Source organism: Typopeltis vanoorti, chromosome 17 (assembly GCF_054136105.1).
Source record: "Typopeltis vanoorti isolate ZY-2024b chromosome 17, IOZ_Tvanoo_1.0, whole genome shotgun sequence".
NCBI classification, from domain to species: domain Eukaryota; kingdom Metazoa; phylum Arthropoda; class Arachnida; order Uropygi; family Thelyphonidae; genus Typopeltis; species Typopeltis vanoorti.
In genome coordinates, this window is record NC_143565.1 from 98890462 (window position 1) to 98917585 (window position 27124).

Consider the following 27124-nt stretch of genomic DNA (forward strand, 5'->3'; position numbering starts at 1 on the left):
TACTATAGAATATCTGAATCATACCTTAACAACAACATGATGGAAAATTCTTTCAGAAGAGTGTGAAAAGAAAAGAAATGGAAGGGCTTGTTGGAAAGATTTATATTATGAGAATGACAATACAGACATCCTATTCAGCAGGAGGAATTTAAGAAGAATTTACTTCCCATCATGTCATTGTTATGCTTATGATTCAGAAATCTTAGAATCCTGCTGACTCACTGTTCAACACAATGGTTCAACTTCCTCATGAAATAATCTGTTATGGGTGCTTATTCTTTAAGCTTAACGAAATGATTCATAACATGTGTTCATTTTCTGGGTTGAGGTGCATTCTCAATGTTCTGATGAAATCCTTATTCTGACAAATTCAGAAATAATTCTGCCTTTTGTCTTTTTAATCCAAAACTTGGCCAACAACAACGACAAAACAAAGTTCAACTTAAAAATTCACCATGGCATTACTTAAAAAAAAAAAAAAACTCCAATTTCCTTATGAAATATCCTACAGTGAAAAACACTGAAAAAACATCTTGTATAATTTAATTCTAATTTATTCCAAAAGAGCAAATTCAATTTTAAAAATTCTGGAGTTAATTGGATGCATAATTTAATCCTAGTGGAAATATATATTTAAGAAAACCTTTGGAATTATTTAACAGATTTATCATAGGTAGTGTGATAAATCTGTTAAGTAGGGTAGATATAAACTGAGGAAATTAATAAGTATTTTATGAGTGCATATGTGAAGATTGGTCAATTAGAAGATTAATACATACTGTATGAGAAATGATATGCATAAAGATGTAATATAGGTGGAAGAAATTATTGCTATCTCAGATCATTAGCAAATAATAAAACTGAAGGTAATTAATATGTGATAAGTTAATGTTGAGTTTGCATATATTAGCTCAGGTCAAGACTTGGTGCAGATCTGTGCAGCATCTCACTGTCACTCTCAGTTATATATTCTTTAGCACTATAGCATGACCAAATGGCATTATTTCTGCTCATTTTCTTGACTGAACTATATTCTCAATCTTTTCATGCAAATCTTTATTCTGACAATTACTGAAATGATTTTCTCTTTTGTCATCTATTTGAACCTTGATTTAATAACAAAGTGTAATAAAAAAAAGTGATTCAAAAAAAGTGCAGCAAAACTATAATTTAACTAAAAATTCAGCATGACATAACTAAACAAAATCTCCAATGCCCTTCTCTGTTCATACTAAGTCTCAACAGATTACTCGTTCCATATGTCCTACTCCCACGCTTTTTTTTTCCTGATAATCCAACAAGGTTGATTAACTATATTATATTAGTACTATTAATGGAATGGCAGCAAGAAGAGAGTCAATAGAGTTGATACCCTGCAGACTGTGTCCCTTAGGAAACATATAAGGTATTTCTATTCTACAGGACAGCAGTACAGGAAATGAACAAAGACAAAGAAAAACTTTTCAGTGTACATAAACTGTGAAAAAATCAAATAAGTCACTGCACGTATTTTTAACAGATTTAGAGAGAGAGAGAGAAGCAGACTTATCAATGCTAATTCTGATGAACACTGACTAAGGATTTATTTGAAGAATATGCACAGAGCAGCAACTAAACGTCTGTGTGCAAAATATATGAGATCATCAATCAACCTAATTATTCTCTTTTACTAAGTCAAAGATTTTTGGAATTGGGGTATCACCACAATTATTCAGATATGATGTCTATGTCTAGAATGAAAGAGAAAAAAACCATTTGTTTCTTGAATGCTGATAATGTAATGCAAGTGATGAGGAGAAAAATCTAATTTCATCTACTGACTTTATAACAACAAAATTCAGATGAGAATGATAGTTATTGTTTTTATGAGAAATAAGACAGAAACGAGTTTTGCATAATGAAGAATGGTTGGATGATTAAAATTTAGAAAGAGATATTTTAAAATTGCTGTTCATTGGTGTGCAAAGTTGGCCAAGTGTCACACATCAGTCCGCAACCCTCTGATTTATATTTCTATACAGTGTAATCTTAGAATTATTTGCAAAGTCTAAGGATAAAAATCTATCCACTACTGTGGTACACAACTAGAGAAAAAAATTGGCAGTCTAGCTGTCAATTTTTGTAGCTCATTCTGTAAAAAGACAGAAGATAAACCATAAAATGACCTTTGAACTAAACTAAATCAAATTTTTCTGAGACATCGAGAGCAACCACTGAAGTTTCTCCACTTTTTATGCATTTGTCCAGAGATTGGTGATATAAGCAAGATGATCATTTGTTGAGATGTTTTCAGATAGTATACTTTTTTTTTTTTTTGATACTTTCTAAACTTTCAATGGATGCTTTCTAAATTAAATCTTCGCCATTACTTTAGATAGAAAATAAGTGAGAGCAACATTACAGTAATCTGATAAATATTATATATGATAAATTAAATATGATAAATAATCTGGTAAAAAATATATTACTATTCTTAGGAACAGACCGAATATGGGAGGATTCCCAAACTACATGATAAATAATCATATGGAATAGAAGTGTTGCACAATATCTGATATTCCACATTTGTAGAAGGTATTTTATTAAAAAAAAAAAAAAAAAAGAAGAAATAAATTTGCACCTTTTATGATAAGACACTATTATTTTATAAAATTTTATCTTAACATACTTTTCCCTCATTAGTATTCTATATACTGTAAGTAACATGCATTAATATATATTCGTTTTGCTTTGGCAATTGAAATTTTGCTTGGTTGTAAATTAAATTCAACACCTAAATTAGCATTTCAAATTTTTTTTTATCAAAATGACCTATTAAAGGAAGGAAGAAATTCTGATAAACAAAGGTTATCTCAGTTAGGCTCTAACAACTTTACATCGTCAAATTTATTTTTGTATTTAATGTTAAAAAAATAAGTGAATGAACTTAACTGTCTTCAAATATTGTAACGGCAGCAACCAGTGCTTGTTGCACTAAGTGAAAACAGATGTGGTCTGTTATATGTCTGTGAAACGCTAAAAAAAAAAAAAAAAAAAAAAAAAGAACAATAATAGATATAACTGCCACTACACTAGCTGTTATATTAGGTGAGTGGGTGTCAGAGAGAGAGAGAAATATTCCAAAATATAGTGATAAATGAGAAAGGAAAGTAGCTGAAAAAAAGTCAAGTTTGTATGTAGTGCGTGTAAAAAAACAAATTTAGAATAGCTATCAATGCATACAGAACTCGATAAGCTCGAATAAACTGGTGAAATATTTTGTGAAGACCAAAGAAACTGTTACTGTCTTCCAATTTAAGCAGAATCGGTGTAGTAAAGTCATATTTTGTGATCTATAAACTTTGTTTCTATAATATTGAAGAGTCTATCCAAAGAAAGTCAGTTACATTACCAAACATGACAGCTTGAAAAAGTATTTTAAACAATGTTGATATTGTTTCAGTTGTTTATTCCATGAAGTTGCCAATAGACTTTTTGTAAGGAGAGCGAATTTATCTTCTGAAATGCTTTGACTTTTAAGATGTGTCGTTTTCTTTTATTATGGATATCTGTGAATGGAGAATCACTGATTATGAACTTTCATAGCTGTAGCTCATTCTAAATAAAGGTCTATTATATGCTCAGAAAAATTAACAGGAATAGAAGTAGCAGTTCCAGTTTTACAATTCCATCTCTTGTGTGACTGAAAGAATGAAAGTGTCGGATCAAGCGACAGGAATCCCTATTTATTCATCTCTTAAGGGCAAGCAAGCTATTTAAGAGAAGAAAGCTTTATTATTGGCAATATGGAGTCATTCCACCGAATTAATCAAATTAAATTGTAGCTGCATAATTCTACATTTTGATGAAAGCGAGTTATTTTTTTGGCTCTATCTATCCTTTAGATAGGGACATTTTTTCAGTGGAACCTTTTACAAGTTTGGAGGGTTTTAAAATTAATCACAAGATCCAATTTCTAAAGGTCCCATATCACTTTTCTTTTGGTTTCAAAGTCAGCCAATTTTTTTTAAGCTAATTTTTTCATACAAGAATTACATCAATCAAGGTGATTTTTGGTGTATATATTCCACTATCTGTAAATATAAAACACAAAAAATTAGCCTTGAAAATTCACTTCACAGTCTACAGCAGGGGTGTTCAACCCGTCAATCGCGGAGCGATTTTTGGTCAATCTCTTGTGTATTCTTCCTTACTTACACATTTAATTAAAACTGAAAACATAATATTTTATTTCTCATTATTTTGTATTATTTTTAATTCGCTTTAAGTATATTGCTATTGTTTATTTATTTTTGGTTAAAATAGTCAAATCAGTAATTTTCTTATAAGTCCGGGTAAATGAATTAATTTGGATCAGTGGAAATCAAACAGCGAGCCGAGTGAATACGATTATAAGCTAAGTGTAAAAACTCGATTGTAGCTTAAATATTAAATATTCCAAAGCACATTACCTCAATTTTTTTACTTAGGTTAAGTCCCATGTGAATATTGTAAAAAAATAAACTTTGTTTGTCTTGGTATAGTTTGTATTAGATGTTTTTGTAAATAACTCTTTTGAAGCTAACTGTATATACTGCTTTAATAAGAATATGTTAGAGTGTTAAAAACAAAGGCAATGTTTTTGTAGCCAAAGCTGTACATGGTGGCATTAGAAAGATTGTTATTGAAACTTGTATGTATGAGAAAGGCTTGCAGGCTCTAAGTGTAAACATCTCCAAAGTCAGTCAGAAAGAGTTCAAATAACTTTCCGATGGCTGGCAACTTACAATCAAAAGAAAGCAGGGGCAAAAAAGTGTGCCAAACTTTGAAACTTAAGATGAAAGACTCATACCGATTCTTTGGGGGTTGCCAAACTTCATGCAAGGTCTCAGAGGAGGCCTAATAAAAAGGGATTGAAGCAAGCAGAAGGGGTCCCGGTTCCAGAATTGCTGTCAGAGAGGAGGCTGCCCGGTCCAGAGTCACAGCCGGATCTACACTGCTTGAGAGAGAGGAGTTCCCGCTTCCAGAAAGGAGCTTCTCAGTTTGAGACATCGCTAGAGAGAGACTACTTCTAGGCTGCAGACAAGGTTTCAAATTGCTGAAAGGAAGAGTTCCAATTGCTGGAGAAAAGTTTCCAAGCCAGGTTAATGTCAGACATTCACCAGTGTGTTGGATTTTCATTACAATTTGATGAATCAAACGACTTCACTGATATTGCTCAGTTAATGGTATTGATTCACATGGTATTTCAAGATTATTCAAGTAAAGAAGAACTTTTGAAAATTATTACATTATTGGGAAGGACTAGGGGAGAAGACATTTTTTTGGCATTTGATGAATTTGTGAAACAACACAAACTTCCACTTTTTAAACTTGAGTCTATTACTACTGATGGTGCTCCTGCAATGATAAGTAATAAATCAGGCTTCATTTCATTATGTAAAAACAATGACAAATATCCAGATTTTTTAATGTACCACTGTATTATTCACCAACAAGTACTGTGTAGTAAAAGATTAAACACAAAAGATGTTTTGGATATTACATTTAAAATTGTAAATTCTGTTCGAGGAAAAGCCCTGCAACAGCGGTTATTTAAATTACAGGCAGATGATGATAGGGAACTTCTGTTGTACAATAATGTTCGCTGGCTCAGCAGAAGTCAATTTTTAGAAAGATTTCTTGTATTAATTAATGATATAAAAATTTTTCTTGATGAAAAAGGAGATATTTATCTACAATTGAGTGATAAAGATGGTGGTAACACATCATTTTTAGTAGATTTCTGTACGAAATTAAGCAACTTAAATTTAGAGTTACAAGGTAGAGTTAAAAATTTAATTGACATTTTAAGATCAATAAAAACTTTCCAACAATACTTACTTTTATTAAAGAAAAATATAAATTACTGCGAATTTAGACATCTTCCATATTCATTAAAATATTTTGAACAAAATCAAGAAATGCTTCGCTATGATTTAAAAGAATTTATTTGTGAAATAGAATTAGTTGAGGAAGAAATAAATTCAAGATTTAATGATTTTAATAAAACTGAAATGGCTGTATCTTTTATCAATAATCCATTTCAAGAAAACTAATATCACAGAAATTTCAAATAAAATTAGTGGGCTGTTTGATATAAACCAAGCTGAGGTAGAACTTGAGATAATAAACATTCTGAATAGTTTACATTTAAAATCAATAAACAATGAAGTCATTTGGAAGTATGCACATGAAAAATTCCCAATATTAACTGATACTGCACGATAAATTCTGTCGTGTTTCGGATCGACATACTTGTCAGAATCCGCTTTTTCAAATATGATCATCATAAAAAATCAATTAAGAAACCAAATTACAAATGATCATCTGGATGATTGTCTGCGATTGGCCACTTCTTCATTCAACTTGACTATGAAAATATTGCGAGGTCCAAACAATGCCAAATTTCACGTTAACTTTTCTTCTTCTTTTTTTTTTTTTTTTTAATCAACCAGCATTTCCTGTAACTTGTGAGTTTGTAATCAATCTGCTGTTTTTTCTAACTTTGGGTTTCCAAAATAGAGAAATAAATATTTTATTCCAATATTTATTCCAATATATATATATATATATATTTTTTTTTTTGTTGTTGTATTAAAATATTCTTTGTATTAAAATAATTAAAAGTGATAAATAAATTTTTAAATACACAAATAGTTTTTAGTTGTGTATTTTAGTTGTTTATTTGTGCGTAATCAGATATCAGGTTGGGGGACCGTGATCTATATAAGAGAGTAGATCGGTGAATAACTTTTTATAGAAAAGTAGCTCGGGTAGTAAAAAAGGTTGAACACCACTGGTCTACAGAATACAGTATAAAATATGGAAAAGGAGCAGTCAAACATTTAAAGCAGGCCACTTACTTGGAAAAGATTTATATGAAAACACAAATATGAAAGTAGTGTGCACAATCTTTAGTGTAGATGACAAATTTTGGCAAAAATGGCAATAAATATGGAAATCAAGAGCAGAATAAGCAAAGTTGGTATGGCAGCGAGCCAGATGAATAAATTTGTATGGAATAAGAGAGAAATTAGCCACTAAACTTGCAGTATACAAGACAGTGTTCATACCAGTTTCAAGTTATGGATTTGAGAATTGGGTTAGGAATACAGACTTGACCGAAGACTACAGACAACAGACATGAGAGTTCTGAGAAAAATTAAGTGAGTGAACAGATGATGGCAGAATCATTTAAAAATGAAGATATCAGAAATGAACTCAACATTGTTAGCATTCAAGAATGTGTGAGTAGAGCTAATCTAAGGTGGTGTTTACTTAAACAGAATGAAAGAGAGAGAGAGAGAGAGAGAGGAGAGGTTAGCAAAACAGGTGTTAGGTGCCAAGATTGCAGAAAAAAACACAGATGCAGACCAAGATCACGATGGGTTGATTCAGTCAGAAGTTCCCTAGAAGATCAAAATATTAGATATGACAATACAGGAACATTGATAAGTAATAAGATGATTTGGAAGAAGTTTATTAATAGGAGATTAGTAATAATGTAAACTTAGTTGTGTACTATTGTCATGGCATCCTGTACACTTCCTTGAGAGTACATATCAGGAAATTTATGTTGCAAATCAGAAACTGGATAACTGGAAATTAATTTTAAAATTATCCGAAATTGTCATATCTAACATTTTAGATATAAAAATGAGACATTTGTAGCATTTTTATCCTGTGGTTCCAAGGAATAAAAATACCACCAATGTCTTGCCAGTTTATTTCAGCTTACTGAGTCTGTTTGGGCTGATACTACACTATGTTGCCAAAAGTGTCCGGAGAGCAACTGTTTGTATTGCTTGTCAATGCAGCATCGAGGTCAATACGAGGTTGGACTTCTCTCTCTGCTACTATCACAGCCATTACTTAGCCTTCAGGATAGGCTTGCCACTAAGTTCTGGTAAACTGCTGCTGGAATTCATTTCCATTCCTCCTGTAATATGGTGAACAGATGACAAATGTTGGTTGGGCAAGTAGGTCTGGTATGCAACCTTCACTCCAGCTCATTGAGGTCAAGGCTGTGGGCTGGCTAGTTTAGTTCTTCCACCTCCATGTCTTCAAACCACAGAGCTGGGGCCCTTACTTTGTGAGTAGGTGTATTATCATGCTGATACAGGAAAGGGGCTATTCCAAACTGTTGACATAGTGCAGGAAGAACAGAATTATCTAAAATGTCATGATAGGCATCAGTGTTTAAAGATCTGGACACAGCAACCAATGGGCCCAGTCCATACCAGGAAAAACAGCTTGAGAGGACTCTCTTCCATTTATCCATAGTCCAATCATGGTGCTGTTGTGTGGATTCACCATTCCAGATGATGCTGGACATTGGCTGGTGTAATCAAGGGCTTGTGAGCTGCAGCACAACCATGAAACCCAGGGGCAAACACCTTTCGGCAAATAGTTCTGTCATTGGTTCCATCAAGTTTCCACTTCACAATAACCTCGCTGACAGTAGACCTGGGCATGTGAAATGTGGGAGGAATCTCTCAGATCTAATGACTGAACTTGTGGGCTTTAACTATCATACTACCAAGTTCGAATAGACACTTTTTGTCCACTTATCCTGATGGCAAAGAATGCATGTACTAGTAATGCCCACGTGCCTATGCTTACATAGCATTGTGGACGTGCATCTGCGTCACATGGGTGAAGCAACAAAGTAGAGCTATGGGATGTCTGAGCACTTTGGGCAACATAGTGTATACTACATACCACACAACTTCTAATTTAAAATGGCAGAAACTGGACAATCTGGAAATAAGCTGTGAAAAATCTGTGAATTCACTAAATGCCACCATAATTCATTGGATGCCAAGAAAAATCTAAAAATATTTCATCTAAAGGATAAGGTAACAAAATAACTCATGTTCATCAAAATCAAAAATTATGTGGCTTCAGTCCATGAATGATTTCATTTGAAATAACCCTATGATCTAGTCTTGAAAAGACTGGGTCTAATCAGCTTAAATGTTTTATATAGAGTTAAATGAAAAATCACATGCATGATTAAGTCCAATTCTTAGTATATATTTGCATTTACATCAGTTATTGCAGAAAGTTTGTAAGTGTAAGAGTAATTATAGTTCTATGTAATGAAACTAAATGTGAGATTTACAGAAAAATTTCCTTACTAAGTATTCCAGGAAAGATTTATAAAATCTATTTGAGCAAAAGGTGAATAAGATGTATGCTTGAATCCCACTATGTTTGTGAATGCACTTAATAGGAGATGAATATCATTACTCAGTATGAGACCACTGCCACAATTACTGGAGGCTTGAAAAAATTCTGTTTGGCCTCTAGAGCAGAATTTCTGGATTATATAACGGAGGAAAAATCTAAAAAACAAAAATAAAATAATAATAAATTAAATAAATTAAATTTCCAATTGGTGGTACTAATGCAGGGCCACATTTACCATAAGGCACATTAGGTGCAAGCTGGGGCCTCAAGTTCTATGGGGCCACATTTTAAGACCTTACATTTGAACAAACATTTGAAAATTTGCAGAAAAAAATTCTTCTATATTGTCAGTAAAGTGAAATAACATAACACTGTCTTGTTCCATTGCACTAATTTGAAGAATAAAAGACAGCAATTTACTATTACTAAATAGATTCATTGCAAAGGCTGATCTGTGGTCATTTCAGGGTTGATTATTTTCGCACATGTGTAATTCATTATTTTTGGGAAGAGACACAAATAAATTGTATAGCAAAACAGGATCAAATATCATAGGACAGTACAGGAAATTCCAAGTAACACACATAAAGACAAGTGACACAAAGGCTGCTCACAGTTAATCCGTTAACGGCTCTAAAATTGCCGTTCGGGGATTAACGGCAGAGGGGGTAATTGCATGATAAACGGTGGAATGCCGAAGTTTTGATTCATGAAAAATGCTGGGGATGGTCTGGCTATTTCATTACACCTCAATCGGTAGAGAGGTTAAGTGTCATTTGTATGCATGGTTAACAACTGATAGTTTAGTTACCATTACTTGGCTAGTCTTTGTAAAGTAGTATACAAGTGTATATACCTAATCATATGGTTAAAGTAGTTGTCACAGTTGGTAAGAATATATTTTGCAATGAATTTATTATTCTTATTTTACTGTTACTCATTTATTTTAAGAAAACCAAGATACTACCGTTTCTATTTTAGCATTTTTTAGCTTTTAACGTAATTATCTATTTTATTGATTTATATGCGTATTTTAGATTTAATAAATATGTACTTCGCATTTGATAGTGTAATACACATAATGATGATGCAAAGAAAGTTTGAATCCAAAGCTAGTAAAAGAGAACAACTCAGAGAAAAGGAAAAACAACTAAATAGTCAAAATGGGCAATTTTGTCCTTCTTACTAATAGCAAAGAATGAAAGTGAAACATTGGTATCAGTATTAGGCAGAAACGAAGTGAAAATGAAGAACATCAAAATGACGTGGAAAACATAGGAGAATCAAGAGAATTTGAAGAAAATTTTTAATCGGCGTCTGTACTTACAAGCAAACTATCTTATCCTATCGATACAGCAGTGTGACCAATTAGTATTAATGAACAATTTATCAAGCCTATTTTAATATATATATGCCCCAGAAAGTTGGTAAAATCAAAAATTTAAAAAAAAAAAAAAGAATGAATACACAGGATGCAATAGAATACATGTCAGAAATGTAGAATCGCATTTTTGCTGTAAAAAGACGAATGGAACAAAGAAGAAACGACAGTGGCTAATTTTATCAGAAACCAGCAAAGCAATTTACTGCTTTGTTTGTAAATTGTTTTCTAAGTCAAATAATACTGTAGCTTAATGAAGGGTTTTAATGACTGGTGAAATATAACACAAACCTAATGTGATCACTTCTACTGAGCATATATACGAGCAATGTGCACATATCGCAAAAGAAAATCAAGTTCTGTAAATAGTCGAATTTATGAAACAAATGCAATCTGAAGAAAATTTTTGGAGAGAGGTTTTAAAAAGAATAATAGCTATCATATAACTGAGAAAACTAGAGCTAGCATTTAGAAGCAATACAAATAATATTTTTCTGATTCTTACAGAAATAATTGATCATGTTTACATTATTTAAGTAAATATGATGATTTTTAAAATATCAAATGAAAATGTTTGCAAACTGTGGCTCTGGCAGATCAAATTATCTTTCTTACCACACTTGTGATGAATTCATAGTGTTAATAGCTAATAAAAAAAGAGAAATATTAATATCAGAAATTAAGGAACCTGCTTGTTTTGCAATATTACTTGATTCAACACCAGACATTGCCGATAATGACCAACTGGTTATTATATTTAGGTATGTTACCAAATTCTGACATTAGAGAAACATTTATCGGGTTCATCAGCATTACACAATAAATAGAAGAGATAGTATTAAAAAATTAGAATTATCTTTGGAGATAAAAATGTGCAGAGGGCAAAGCTATGATAATGTTACCAATACAATAAGTTTCTATACAAGTTTTCAAATTACACTGAAAAAAACATAGTCCCTCTACACATTATTTACAATGCCTAGTCATTCCTTAAATTAAATTGGCAACTATGCAGTGGAATCTTTTCCAGAAGCAGTGCAATATTTTTGTTTTAAAAATAATTTGAAAAATTTGAAAAAGTAATAAATATATTGCTTTTCATCTTCAACAAGAAGATGGGGTATACTCCTTAAACATTTAGAAAAAAATTTTTACAGTTAAAAGACTAAATGAAATGAGGTAGTCTGCAAGATCTGACGCTAATATTGGCTTTGAAACGTGGATATAAACAAATAAAAGAGACATTGCTTGAACTATCCATTTCTCCTCATGAAAAACCTATTTCTAAATTAGAGAGCTCATCATTGGCTGAACATTTTGACAATTCAGAAATGGCAATTTCAACAGTTGTGTGGGACACAATTTTACAATGAATAAATGCCACTAGTAAATCTCTACAAGATACCAATATGGATTGTTGTTAGATAATAAAAACTTAGCAGATGAGACAAAATTTATAGATGAGAAGATAAGAGTGAAAAAACGAAAAAAAAATGTGTGACAAAGTTTCACAATCTAACGATGAGATTATAATACATGGGAAAGAAAATTTCATTGTTAATAATTTTAATGTCATTTGCGATAAGCTAATTTTGGAAATGAATGAAAGAGCAAAAAGCTATTTAGATATATTAGATATGTTTGGCATTTTTTTGAAGAAAGATATAGATCAAGGTAAGTACAAGACTAGTATTAACAAAATTTTACAAACTTATGGGAATGATATTAACTCAGAAAAAAAATTTATTGATGAAGTTAAGCAATTTTTAATAATGATAAAGGAAGATAATTCTTCAACTAAAAATATGTACAAATTTATAAACGATGGGTTAAGGCAGGGTTTCCCGAACTGTGTTCCGCAAGAAGTTCTCCAGGAATTTGTCATTTTAGTTTTCTAAGTATTTTTCATGAATAAATATTTTATAGTTGAAATATTCTGAGGAGAATAATATTCGTGAATATGTCGAAAAGCTCAGACCCAGAATGCCTAATAACATCTGTGTATCGTTAATTTTCACACATCGAAACCTTTCAACATTTGGGAAAGGGAATACCGCTGTTTATGACCAATCATAAAAATTGCCTGCAAGCCAATTGCAACAATGGGCAGCGTATCCTTTGTTCTCAAAACTGAAAGAAATAACATCTGTGGTGCAAATGTTAGTGACCAATCAGCAAGGAAATATAAAGAAAATTTTTCCACTAAAGTTGAAGATCAAGGTAGTCTGTAATACTTTGCAAGTTCGTATTGTAGGATGACAGTTTCGAAACTGTGGTGCCACAATTTTTTAAAAGTAATAGGCCTGCAGATTTAAATTTTAATATGAACAAAAGACAAGGGACTTTGTTTAATTTTGGTATTAAGAAATCTCTTATTGCGGTGTTTGTGACACAACAGATAGTAAGTCATCCACCACCAGCCTACAAAGCGATCTCCAGGATGTACAAAAGGAGGGGAAAACTACCAGCACACAGGAGAAAAAGTCTGCATTCACTCATAAGTACTTATAATATTATAAATTTTTGGTGATCAGAATGGGATATGTCAATGAAAATCAGCACAAATTAATTTAATGGTGTTTATGTTTAATTGATGTTTAAATAATTATTAATTAAGAATAAAAATAGCTAAATTAATGATTAATTATTAATTAATACATTACAAAATAACCAAGGTGTTCCATGAAAATTTCAGGATTTGTGAAGTGTAAGTTTGGGAAACGCTGGGTTAAGGTTTACTTTTCCGAACATAGAAACAATTTAAAAAATATTTTTGACGATGCTTATTTCAAATGCAAGTGATGAATACTTATTTTCAGTGTTAAAATGAATAAAAAGTATTTAAGAAGCATTCTGTACCAAAATAAAAGACGTGACCTGTTGTTACGTAAATGTCGACTTTTGTTTTCAATAAACTAAAAAAAATGCTTATGAATTTGATTTTCTGAAAGAGACTTGTTCTTTTGAGGCCTCCAAAATGATGTTGCGCCTAGGGCTTCCAAAAGTATAAATATAGCCCTCTACTAATGTAATACACTACAGATTCAAATATGTTGTGAATGGGAATCTCACATAAAAAGTTGCAAAAATCCAATTTTAACTTATGGCAAACTGTTGAAAAATCATACAAGCTGAAAAGTTCTGATAAACACCTAGAACAAATATGATAGTAAAGCAACTGATATAACCACAAGAAAGAACATATCTTAAAACCTTTAACCCTCATGTTTCATCAAATTGTAATAATTTGTTGTTTTTCTTTTAGGATATATAAGAAGACATAAAATTAATTAATTTTTGTTCTAGGCATTTATAAGAACTTTTCAGCTTCCCTCCCCTTTAAAAATGTAATAAGAATCTTTAAGCTTTCATAATATGCATGTGATAAAGTATCAAGGGTAAAAAAATTCCAAACGTAAATATATGTATAGTGTAAATTGAACTGAAACGTCTACAGAGCAATACACACCTTATATACATGAGGTGCTATCAAAAAGAAACTGGACTAGGCTAATAAAATCTTTACAACTCACCCAATTTACATTTAAACTCAACCCCCTTCAAAGCAGTTCTCTTTCGAATTCATGTAGCGATCCCACTGCTTTCGCCATGCTCCAAATACTTCCTGGAAGTCTTTTTGTTGAAGTGCATTAAGCGCTGCTTGCAATTCATCTTAGATCTCCTTAAAGGTGTTGAACTGCTAGCCCTTCAGCCTTCAATTTCATTTTTGACAACAAAAAGAAGTCACAAGTGGCTAAATCTGATGAGTAAGGAGGATGTGGGACGACAGCCATGTTGTTGGTCACCAAAACTCTCACATTATTAAGGTGATGTGGGAGGAGTCAGTTGCAGCTACTCTACAGTTCTGGTCCTTTGTGATTAATGTCTTCTCTCTACCGCATTAAAGCGTTGCAGCAGAATTCTATATAGACTGTCTGGACAAATTCTTGGTGCACAATCCTTAATGTTGAAAAAGATGATCAACATGCTCTTTGTCACACTCCTGATTTGATTACATTCTATGGTCTTGGGGAATGTGGAATCTTTCACTGTGAAGATTACTGTTTTGTCTCCAGTCGTAGCCATGAACCCGAGTCTCATCCCCTGTGATGACCCTTAATATGAAGATTGGGTCATCAATAGCCTTTTGACAAAGATCTTGTCAGACATTCACACAGTGCTCCTTCTAATCAGAATTCAAGAGACAGGGAATGAACTTGGCAGCAAAGTGATATTATTATTATCACATGACACCTCCACGGAGTGCAAAGACTTATCGAGGGAGGGCACCTACTCTACATCTTTCTGTCTCTGTCATCATCTACTGCCTTTACCCACAGTAGAGGCAGTAGATGATGGTGTTGCATCAGTAGTCTTTCTGTCTGTGACTACCTGTCTCAACATACCAAAAAAAATCCACTGTTGCTTATGTCATTTGTAGATGGCACAGCAGGAAAATGCCTTGTGAAGCCACCGATATTCACTGACCGAGACTGACAAGCTCTGTCTCAGAATGTTTGAGAATTCTGTATGTCATTAGTGGTGGATGGCTTAGGTCACCACAGCAACAGTGCTGCTGGGAACAACCTACACATCATCCCCCCCCCCCCATCTCACTGCCAAATGACATATGGACTGGTGTCTTTTATACTGTTCCTCGGCTGTGGATGATTAGAAAAGGGTTTTGCAGAGTGACGAATCACACTTGTAAATATTTCACTCTGATAGCCATGTTTGGATCTGGAGACTACCTGGAAAATGATTCCGGCAGGATTACATCATTCCAACTGTCAAATTTAGTAGATGCTTAGTAATGGTATGGGAGTGATTCAGTTGGGTAAGGATTGGTACATTGGTAGACATGCCCAAAACCACACCAGATGGCTACCAAGAAAGTACCTTAAAGAAATTATTCTTGTTATTTGAAGCAAAGATATAATGAAACTAAATCAGCCATAATAGTCATTATTACCTTTCTCCACATTGGCTGGTAACTCAAAATCATGCCCACCATACATATGCCAAATGACTGACATTTCTCTGAGTGTATAGCGATCAACTGCAGGCGGAAAATGCTTGGGAGGTTTTAGTTGGTCAATTTTTCCTGCAGGAACAGCAAAATGGTTCTCTATCAAACGAATTGGTTTTGTTGTTAACAATCTCACTTGAGTTTCTCCACTTTTGGGCTAAAAAAAAAAATAATGATTGTAGAATTAGTATCAACATATACTGAATTCCTTAGTTTTATTACAAATGGAAGTTTTAAAAAATACTAAGCATTCCTTTATACCTATATTTAATAAATTTGAATGGCTGGGATACTAAGCCATTGCAAAGCCTGTTTCACAAAGGAATACTATGCAATAAAATACAAACAAACTAATGGCTTCATTTAAATCATCATATTGTGCTGTGAGCAGACCATAAGAGACATAAGAAAACTAAAAACAAAACAAGCTATAATGCAAACCATTTATATATTAAAGCTAGTAACATGTAATTGTTACCAGTAGAAAATAGTGATAATTATCCCTTATTTTTAGAGTTAATGGCTGCAACTAGTGCCTATTTCTAACTTCTGCTTTTTCAACATCAGCTCATCAAAACGCAGAACTAAACTCTTTTCATTAAACTCCTACAACCAATAAAAATTTTCTACTTCTACTATACAACCAAATGTTGAGTTTGAATTCCAGTGTGTCAAGAATGTTTATGTCTTTAGGTGTCAGATAATTTTCATCATTTGGTATAAGACAATAATGCTGCTTACAGGAAGCCTGAAATATCTTAAAAAAAGATGTTTTTAAGCTTCATTCACAGTTATAATGTGTTATAGGTTTGCAACATTTAGTAGCGAAATTGTCATGAAGGTCTTTCTTTTTTTTTTTTTTTGTAACTTCCACTCATGAAAAGGTTTTGTAAACTTATAGCACATTTGCACCATAGGTGGGCTATGGTGCAAATGTCTACTCTAGAGACCAAACATGGAACTTTTTCAAGCCACTTCAGGCCTTCATAAGTGGGGTGGTGGTTTTACACCAGGCAATGAAATTAATCTCAAAATTCACATAATCTTACATCGCTGAATGATCAGGTGAATCTTAAGCAGCCTGAATACTTAAAAGTCTTCTGTTCAGACAGAACTGGGGGAAATTGCTTCAATTCTTAATATGTGCACTACAGAGTTTATGCTTGTCTTTAAAAAGAGGCAAATATGATGAATCCATTATTGACATTACTCACTCTCTCTCCTCACCCTCTCCAAACTAAGTGAGGTCCATTAAGAGTCATTTAGAGGATTCCTTCTAGCTTATGTAACTATCCCCAAATGACTTCCTTCTCTTTTTTTTCTTAACAGTGAGTCTATGTAAGATGAAATCTTGCAGTTTAATTCCAGTCTGTTTTAATCTTCTACTGTCATTTTTGATATTATGTTCTTTTAGTACTTATTTTTTTTATACGAATCTTCTGCTTTATTCTTGTAGAGTGAAACTTAATTGTATAATTTCAACTATACTGAATGCATTAAAACCACGTAGTCATGTTGTGAACTGGAATTTAAAAGTCTCATTTTATGCGGTGAAAAGTTCACTTATGGTGAAACACACACCTACAGAAGTAAGTGACAAAGAAAGAAGACACGGATATCGACAATGCAGTGTTGAGGGTACCAAGCAGAAAGTGAACATTATCATCAAGTGGTGGTCATTTATGCAACTGAAAGCTTGTAGGGAAGATTTGAAATGACAAGATATGAAATATGACAAGTAATCTATGCCCTTGATTGTAGATAGTTGTGTGTGTAGAAATACTAAAGGTTAAAGAACTTTGTTAATATAACATCTTGTCATAATTTTTCCTTACAAGTTATATCAACAACTGCACTTTCTAATTAAACACCATGATATTTAGAATATGGGAGTCGGAAAACTGCTTCCCCTCTTTCCTGTTACAACAGGAAAGGAGGGAAGCAGTTTTCCAGTAAGCAATTTATGCTTTAAACATACAAAGAGATATTAATTTTGAATTATTTAAGATTTAATGCTTTCTATATTTATGTCAATAGTTTCTAATTTTTTTATGATAACATATACAAAAAAAGTTATGAACTGATTACTGATTATCTTGTTAGTACAGTGATGACTGAGTAAAAGGTTAAGTAATCTGGAAGCCTTGCACTAAGAACCACATATAGCAGTGGTGTCAACTAATTTTCACACAAGATGATCCGCCAATAAATATTCAGCTGTGATTGACTTTGTTTACTTAAAAAAATATTTATTCATGTATTTATTTTTAATTAAAATTTTTAATTGTTTGCCTATGCATCATCCCAAAGAAGAAGCACCAAAATGACAAGAAGGACTGCTAAGAAATTTAAAAAGCAGAATAAACACTTTTTTCACAATATTCAGACATCCAGAGTAGGTCAGACTTCTTTAATTACCTAGGTGACAACAATGCTTTTATGATGGTATTGTCAAGAATAAAAAGAAACACAAAAACTATTATTTTGAACTTCCTGGAGAGTCTTGAAATTTGCACTGCTCACTTGATAATACAATGGGCCTACATTATTTTTGTAATTTGGATGTAATTACTCAGAGCATTTCATAAACACCAGTTCAAGTGTTTGTCTGTCAAAATAGTTCGGTACTTTTTGTTAATTATATTCATTTGTGAATATGCTGCTTCACCCAAATATGTTGAGCCACAGCAGGCATACAAACTTCCTGCACATTTTCTTAAATTGGGATAGTAGTCACTCTGCAAATATTTCCAAAAATGATCTTCCAATGCCCTTGCTTTGATAAAAATATAATTTTGTAAGTTATTATTTCTGCTAGAAGAATATCCATATCAAAGATCGATGAAGGATTATTTTCTGCAGTTGTTTGGACTTTTCTGTTCATTTGGCAAACTCATATCTATTCCATCTAATCTTGGAAATGATCATCAAAAACTGAAATAAGTACCAATTTCTTTGATGTATTTAATTCTGTCAAAATTGGCATTATTAGAACTTTTAGTTGAACCATGAAGTTTGGAAAATAAGAAAAGTTATTATCTTCAAGTTTGATCACAAACTTCATTTCTGCTTAAAAGTGTTTATAGAACTCATCATATGAATACTTGTTTTATCCTGCCCTTGTACGTTTTATCCTTCAAACCCATTCTAATAAAAATAATCATTTGGAATACATCCGCTAAATCAGCAGATTCATCAAACTGAATTGAAAATGCCTGAAAATTCTTCATGTCTTGCAATAATTGCTCTTTTAAATTAGAAGCTGGTTCATCCATTCATTGTGGCACTGTACTGCAAGATAACTGCATGTTGTTGATGGCAGAAACTATTTCTGACTTATTTTTAAAGTTGCAAAACAAGGAATCAGCCACAATGAACCACAAATTCTCACGATGCTTTTTTTGAAAATTGCACGATCACTACATGCTTGGAAAGATGCAACCATAGATTACAGCCAAATTTAATTAATTTAATTTGGCTGTAATACATCAAAAATGCAAAATCTAATAACCAAATATCTATGAATAAGAAATTCAAAATACTCTTTGTTATCATTTTCTTCTTCTTGCAACCTAAAAAGCTGCCTTTGCAGACTTTTTTGCAATCAAATTTGCAATCTTGAAACGTATATCCATAATTTCTTTCATGTTTAAGATTTTAGCACACAGAACTTGTTGGTGTATTATATAATGATAATTTACAAATTCAGGAAAGTCTTTGTTGCTCTCTTACATAGCACGACAAAACCATTGTGACAACCTATCATAGCTGGTGATCTGTTGGCAGTTATTGATGTGAGCTTGTAAACAGGATAATGAATTACCTTAATGAGGTTTTTAAAAGTGCTAAATAAATCTTCACCTCTCATTCTACCTTTCAACAGAATTATTCTTCCTTAACGGAAAAGCCTTCAAACCCATTCTAATAAAAATAATCATTTGGAATACATCCACTACATCAGCAGATTCATCAAACTGAATTGAAAATGCCTGAAAATTCTTCATGTCTTGCAATAATTGCTCTTTTAAAGCTGGTTCATCCACTCATTGTGGCACTGTAGTGCAAGATAACCGCATGTTGTTGATGGCAGAAACTATTTCTGACTTATTTTTGAAGTTGCAAAACAAGGAATCAGCCACAATGAACCACAAATTCTCACAATGCTTTTTTTGAAAATTGCACCATCACTACATGCTTGGAAAGATGCAACCATAGATACCTTTAACTTCAATATTCCTTTAATAAAAATTAAAGAATTGTTGAACACTTTCATAGATGCCATATACTGTTCCAAGTCGTTCCAGGTTTCCTTTCTTTGGTTATGCAACCCTAACAATAGAAATTAAACAACATTTGTTTTTTATCATAACAAAAAAATAATCTTGCGTCCCTTCCTCATCGTCTTTTTTTTGGTGTTTTCCATTTGTAAAAAAAAAAAAAATATTTTAAGAAATAAATTTATTTGCACAGTCAATATACTATGCTTTGCCAACAGGTAAAGGGAAAACACAAGTTATTGCATTGATTTAATGATTTCACTTGATGTGAATCCATCAAGTGAAATCATTCAGGCAAAATTATTTCTAAGAATGGATGTACTTTTGGTGATGTTATTAGAATAAGTGGCATCTTGATTTTAATGCTACTATGCAAATTTTTAACAAAGTATATACTCGATAACTGCTGTCTTAAGAAGAATATATGAATATATTCTTGGCAATGAGCTAAAAATCTTTACGCAATTGGTTTTGGACACCACTGATATATAGTATCTTATAACCTTATTTTTTTTTATTATTATAGATTTCTATGGTAAAAAGACATCAGTCATACTGTGCCAGGACACAGCAATACATATGGTAATTGGTCATTAGGACAATCACAAACATCCATTCCCTTGGCAGGATTTGAATCCACTAACCACTTGGCTAACCAAGCCAGCATAACCTTAGATATCTCAGCAGTAATTCCAGTAATAGTCAATTCAATCCAACCCTCTTTGATGCTTTTTAATTTTCTAACTTCTGTACATCCATGAATCCAAATCTGAGTCATAGCTTGTCCATGACAGTACTTTATTATTATTATTATTATTATTATTATTACCCCAAGACCTCATGGAGTCAAAGACTCATCTGGGAGGTCCCTTTATCACACACACACATCTCATCATACCATGTCTTTAACACACTCAAACTCCTTGCAGACACCATACTCTCAGGCAAGGCATTCCAATCATTCACAACTCTGCACGAAAAAACCTGCCTCTAACTCCCCTGCTCACACCCTCTTTATACAGTTTCCAGGGATGACCTCTGGTTCTCCCCTGATCTCCCACTATTCTCTGTAGAACTTCTCCACCATTGATCTTATAACAACCCCTTACCAACTTGTAGGTATCTATCATATCTTCCCTCTTCCTCCTCTCCACCAGACTCTGCAAATTACATCATCTCAATCTTTCCTCATACTCAACATTCCAGAGGTCAGATACCTTAGTCAGTCACCTTTGGACCCTTTCCAACATTTCTTCATCCTTCTGAAAACCCAGTGACCAAAGGATTATATACATTATGTTCCTCCCAATTAAAAAAACTTTGCAAATCAATAAGGCTGCATGAATAACTAATGCAAACTTCTTAAATACAAGGAGTAGATAACCTGGTTCATTACAAATCTTCTGTAACTTACTTTCGATCATAAAAAAATCTTCTTATGATTTTATGCTCACCATTCAGGTCCTCAATCAAAAAGAAATCCATTATGATTGAGTGATAATAGCTACAAATTTCTACAGGCATAAAACATAGCACATATATTAGATGATGTAACATGTTTAGATGAAATATGATGCATAGACATCAACTAGCTTAAGCATAAAATTTTGCGAGCCTAGATGGTGAAGTAAATAGTGTCCACTCTCAAACCAAGAGACCACAGGTTAGAATCCACACTGTAACATGGATATGTTTGTGAATGTCTAAATGGCAAGTGATTTTCATCATACAGTGTGACATCATCATCCTGATTATTAGAAGCCTGAAGTGACTTGAAAAAGTTATAGTTTAAAGTAGGGTTTCTTGATTCCTTATCCCATTCACAGGGTTAATGCACCATAGGTTTACAAATTTTTGTGGGTCAGATTCATATAAATAATCAAGACATCCTCTTTCATTCCAGATGGTACATTTTTCTCAAGTAGCTGATCCGTCCCATTCAAGAATGCAATATTCCTTCTGAGTTGGGATAAGCATCCAAAAATGCAGATGCAGTTAAAAGGAAAGGAATAAAACTGATTAACAGCTTTATACTTGTTGAATCACTTCACCTAGAGTACAGATGACAAGTGTCTGCTGCATAGGTTTCTACCAATACTTGTACAGTCCATATTCAGCTGAGCTAACGTCTATAACTTTACTTTTCTTCTTGTGAATAGATAAGATGAAACCAATCACCAATTTCTAGTGGAGCTTCAATCTACTGCACTAATTATTCCTCTCCCTCATTAATAGACTGTCTACATCAATGTTTCAAAGCAACTATAATCTGAAATCATTCAAAAAAAAAAAAACTTCTGTCTACTTAACCTTCTGTCCACCCATAGTACTCATACTATGCATGGAAAGAGGTCCTCATTAGTGAAATTGAGTAAAAATAAATAAAATAAATAAATAAATAGAAAAAAACCACAACTTTTTTTTTTTTTTAAATTCTGACTAAAAATATTCTCCTTACTGTAATCCCAATGCCAGGATCATCCTCCAAGATACAAAACTCTTCATCTGCAGTCAACGTTTCTACGTCATCTAACATATCATCTGATTCCAAAATTTCTTTCTCACTTTTTATGGGTACACTAATATCTTCAAGAGATGGAGCTGATGGTTCAAATGTGGATTTGGATTCATCTGTAAATATCAAATATGTCAGCAACCTTGGAAGAAATCAAAATATTATCAAGCCACAATTATTATATTTGTCGAGATATCAGAAAGAAATTTCATTAGCAGAGGAAACCACAGCAAAGGTAGTGAAAATTTGGATTTTCAAAAATACAAACCAGTTGCCCCATTTAGGGTAAACTGTTGATTACTGCATAGCAAAAATAGTGTATTGTTTACAAGATCAGAATCAAGATGATCTTCAAACTTTGAGTCTTCATCTGCATCTTAACTACCATAAATGCTTAGAATGTTATATATTTTTAATTCTTTTAAAATTGTTACATAATTTTAACCAATACACCAAAAAATCTCATAATTAAAAAACTTTGTTATCATCATTTTGAAACATTTTAAATTCAAACTGAACACTGTAATTTTTAACTGAGTCTCAAGCATGTCTTTTTTAGTGTTTCATGCACCTGGATTTTTGAGTTTCAGAAAAAAAAAAACATACTGAAAACATTAAATGTGATTTTAAAATTGAAGCTATAATGCTGTCCATGAAAATCACTGCCCTAAATTTAACAGAAGATAAAAAAAAAAAAACACCAGACTATTAATCAGCAAATCTGTAACAAATTAATTATCCATGCCTTTTCACATAACTTCTGCACATGCAGCCTTTCCATATTTTACTTCTGAAGATTGAGAAAAGTCAATTCCCCTTTGAAGATTTTCCCTTTCTTGTTTGTCCTTTTATTTTTTTATCTTTTGTTTCCATTTTGCAATCACCTTACTTGTTTCAAAAGTTTTTATCAACATCACTATCCTTATTGTCATATTATTTTTTGTTTTATTTATTTAAGATTTTTTTTATTTAATTTTATGTCATTTTATAATTTTTTGTTTTCATGTGCTTTTTTGTTTAATTTTTTTATATGATTTATTGTATCATGATCAGTTTCTTTACACAATAAATGTTCCTTCTCTTTTTTTATTCATATTTGTTCTACAAATATTCTTTTCTGGGTAGGAAAGAACAACCTTGAGATTCTCCCAACTTTTACATAGCATTTATCCAAAAGGGATATGAAAAAAGATTCCCAGTTGGATGATAGTCACAAAAGACATATTGGTGATTGCTTATCAGTTGAGCTTCCAGATAATGTAGAAGCTCAATGTTAATGGTTTCGTGAAGTAGCCAATGATTGTTATTCAGATTACACCACATATATTTCTGATAATTAATTTGCCTTTAAATTTTAAATTATTTTACACTGCATATATTTGGAATTTAGTTTTTAAAAATAAATACATGCACTATTTTCCCCACAATCCCTTTGCAGTAATATACTTCTCTCTCTCTCTCTTTTTTCATTTCTTTTTTTTTTTACCCTAAGAATAAAATATATTTCGGTAAATAAACATTGTTTAGCAAGATTTGAAGTTGCTTGTTCAAAAACTTTGTTCCTAAAATTTATATCATAAATTATCACTAAAGTTAGCAATATTTTTGTAATGAAGACATTGATGGAGTATGAAATTTCAATTTCAACTACAGAAATTTCACTTCATTAAATAGCAAGAACTTAGTCTTGCCTTAATGAACTGAAACTGTATAATAAACCGTTTTTTCTTACCAGAATATTTATTTTTCATGGTGTTTGTCAAACCTGTTGAATAAGTTTAATCAATAGTTTGAAGCAAGTGCACACATGAAAATTTTGACGAAGCAGCACAACTTATATCAATAGCTGTGAACATGAAAAGCATGCGGTTGTTTGAATGAAATTTAACTTTTTGAGAGGAGAAAGTTCATAAATGGAAAACAGGTTTATCAGAAAGACCACTGCTAGAAAATAAATTTAAAGGCCTCTCAAATATTGTTTTAAAGGACAAAGTGTTTTAAAACAGTTTTGAGAAAGTTATTTCCTTTAGCAATTGGACTATTGGTGTCCATACTGAGGATGAGTCAGCAAATAATTTAAATAGCAGATATTGTTTCATGAAAGAGAAAATTATAATTTCTTCTTAATAGTGTTGCTCAAGTCTGCACATTTCAAGACGAGGTGCAGTGCAAATATGGTATGGCACAATAAAAAATTAAAAAAAACCTCTTCTTAGCAGAAAAGCAAGTGTAGTCTATGCCATTATATTTAGCTGTAGCAATGATACTGATGATGGAAAAAAGATATTTATTATATTATTGAGCATTATTTTCGTTCATACAGAGTTGGTAGAGCAAATGATTCAAGCATATAATATGTTTGTGAGCAATTTGTTCATCATTTCTTTAAGCATGCCCCACATAATAATGTCATCATTGCCTTAATCAAGAGGGCTTACTAAGAGTGTTCTGCCATAATGCAAAGGTCATTTGAGGAGACCACGAACAGTTAACACAAATGAGAATCATAGGAATGTGCTGGGGAAACTGTTACAGTCTATGAAGTGAAGTGAAGTCAATGCCGAACAGTGGTAAAACTTGGAATACAAAAACAGTCACTACAGAGAATCCTTAAGGAGCTGGATGCCTTTTTGTATATGTCATTGGGTGGATCAGCATTTAACAGCAACAGATAATGCTGCATGGCAGGAATACTGTGCACATCTATGAAGATCCATCTTTTCTCCCTAATGTCTGGTTCTCGGATGAAGTGCATTTCCATCTAAGCAGTCAGGTAAACAGAAAAACCTAGAGGTTTCTCGAGACCTGAATTTGCCCAAAAGCGAGAAGGTCATCGCATGGTGTGTGTGTGGTTTCCAGCTATGGTATAATTGGGTCCTACTTCATTAAAGAGGATAGTGTAACCATGACCTTGAATAGCAAATGCTACATTGAGAATGTATTGGTTCCTCCGTTCACCCAGGATTTGCATAGGATGTGTCGTGCAAAAAACATTCCATTTTGCGCACAATATTCCAACAGGACATAGCAACCTGTCACAGATCAAGTAGTTCTACCAGAACAATTCCCTGGGAGGCTTATTTCAAGATTCACAGAATTCCTGTGCCCGTCATGTTCTCCTGATCTCACATCACTTGATGCTTTTGTTTGGGATGTGTTGAAGGAATGGGTATTCCTGCATTACCTGCCTTCAAACCTTGATGAACTAAGGGATAAAATTATGCGATATGTCCAGCAGAACAACCCTTGTTCCCCCAAGATTACAGAGAAATTTTGCATGAGCTACTAAACCTGTTTTGAAAGACAAGGTGCCCATTTTGAGAACATAATCTACCATTGTTAATGCTTTATTCTACCATGATCCCACCGATAGTTGTGGATGCATAATCACCACATGTAAACATATATTTCTTTGTTAATAAACCCATTTACTACATAACATATATCACTAGTTTTTCAGTACTTTTTTTTTTCTTTTTGGGCCACACTGCACTAGATGCAAGGAAGTAACAGTAGTAGTCGTCTAAAAAAAACTGTAAAATCAGAGTTCTCTATCTAAACAGTTCTTTATGGATATTTTCCGAATCAGGATAAGTTTATTTTCAATAAGACTACCTTCAAGAGGTGTCCATGATATTATGATAGCACTATATGAAAATTTTACATTATTACTAACTTCCTATCAACATTTTCTTCCCAATTAGTTTATCTGTAAGGACTCCAAAATTATAAGATTTTATACTTTAGTCTTCTAAAGCAGTGCTTCCAAACTTATAGACGTAAAGGCCTGTTTGGAAAAATTAAAATATTTCATGGCCCCCATCAAAAGAAAAAAAAAAAATCGTAATACAGACATATATTATAACATTCATTGTATTTATATTCAATACAAACTGTACACAGCGAACACTGCAAAAATCAAATGCAAATATTACATTTTTAGCATCTTTCACATTTGACATGGCACATTATCTTATATTCTCATATAGACATATATATTTATATAGATATAAACTGCTATTTTAAATCAAGATTTTAAGTTTGTAAGGTTTCTGTGCTTCTTATCAATACGTTTGAAATGAAACCTATATGAATAAGCATATATTTACTAATATTCATTAAGCACCAAAATATGCAGGAAGCAAAATTTGTGACCCAACACATTGGTGTTGGTTCACAAATTGGACTCATTCCTGGAATCTTGACATTAATCTTGACTTCATTTTTATACAGCAACAAATATAAGAAAAAATTATTCCTAGAATCTGCTGTAGCATTACAACAACAACATTCACCAAATGTAAAGAAATTTGATTGGCTGACTTTACCTAAAATATGGGAGACCATTATTGTGAAACCTTCAGTATGTTTCCACCAAAGTACCCCACAAAGTAAGACCATATGATCCCCTTTTACACACAGTCTGTGTTTGCCTTCCTGCTAGTGTGTATGTGTGCACATGCTTAGTGGTATTCTTTATGGCCGTGAAGATGCCTTGGTGATCAGGGTAAAATATCATCATCATGCATATCAAGGATTTAGGCCTAGCATGGGACTGTTCAGGCCTTAGAAGTCATCGTTGAATCGTTTAAGGGGACTTCCTGGTTTTCTTTTTTCCTAATGGCTTGTACTTTAAGGCTTGTTTTGGTAATTTTTCTGTTTTCATTCTTTGAACGTGTTCCATCCATTTATGTTTATATTTTTTAATT

General features: G+C 32.6%; 1 protein-coding gene across 1 annotated transcript in view; it reads right to left on the reverse strand.

The window, feature by feature from the left end:
- The window catches only part of Atg2 (Autophagy-related 2), a 616887-nt gene that overhangs the window by 130440 nt on the left and 459323 nt on the right, over nt 1–27124 (reverse strand). Inside the window, exons 30-31 of the mRNA XM_090407292.1 lie at nt 22359–22531; nt 15567–15780 (exon numbers count right to left, since the gene is read on the reverse strand). Of these exons, the coding sequence (XP_090263418.1) occupies nt 15567–15780; nt 22359–22531 (387 nt within the window). The remainder of the gene's footprint in view (nt 1–15566; nt 15781–22358; nt 22532–27124) is intronic.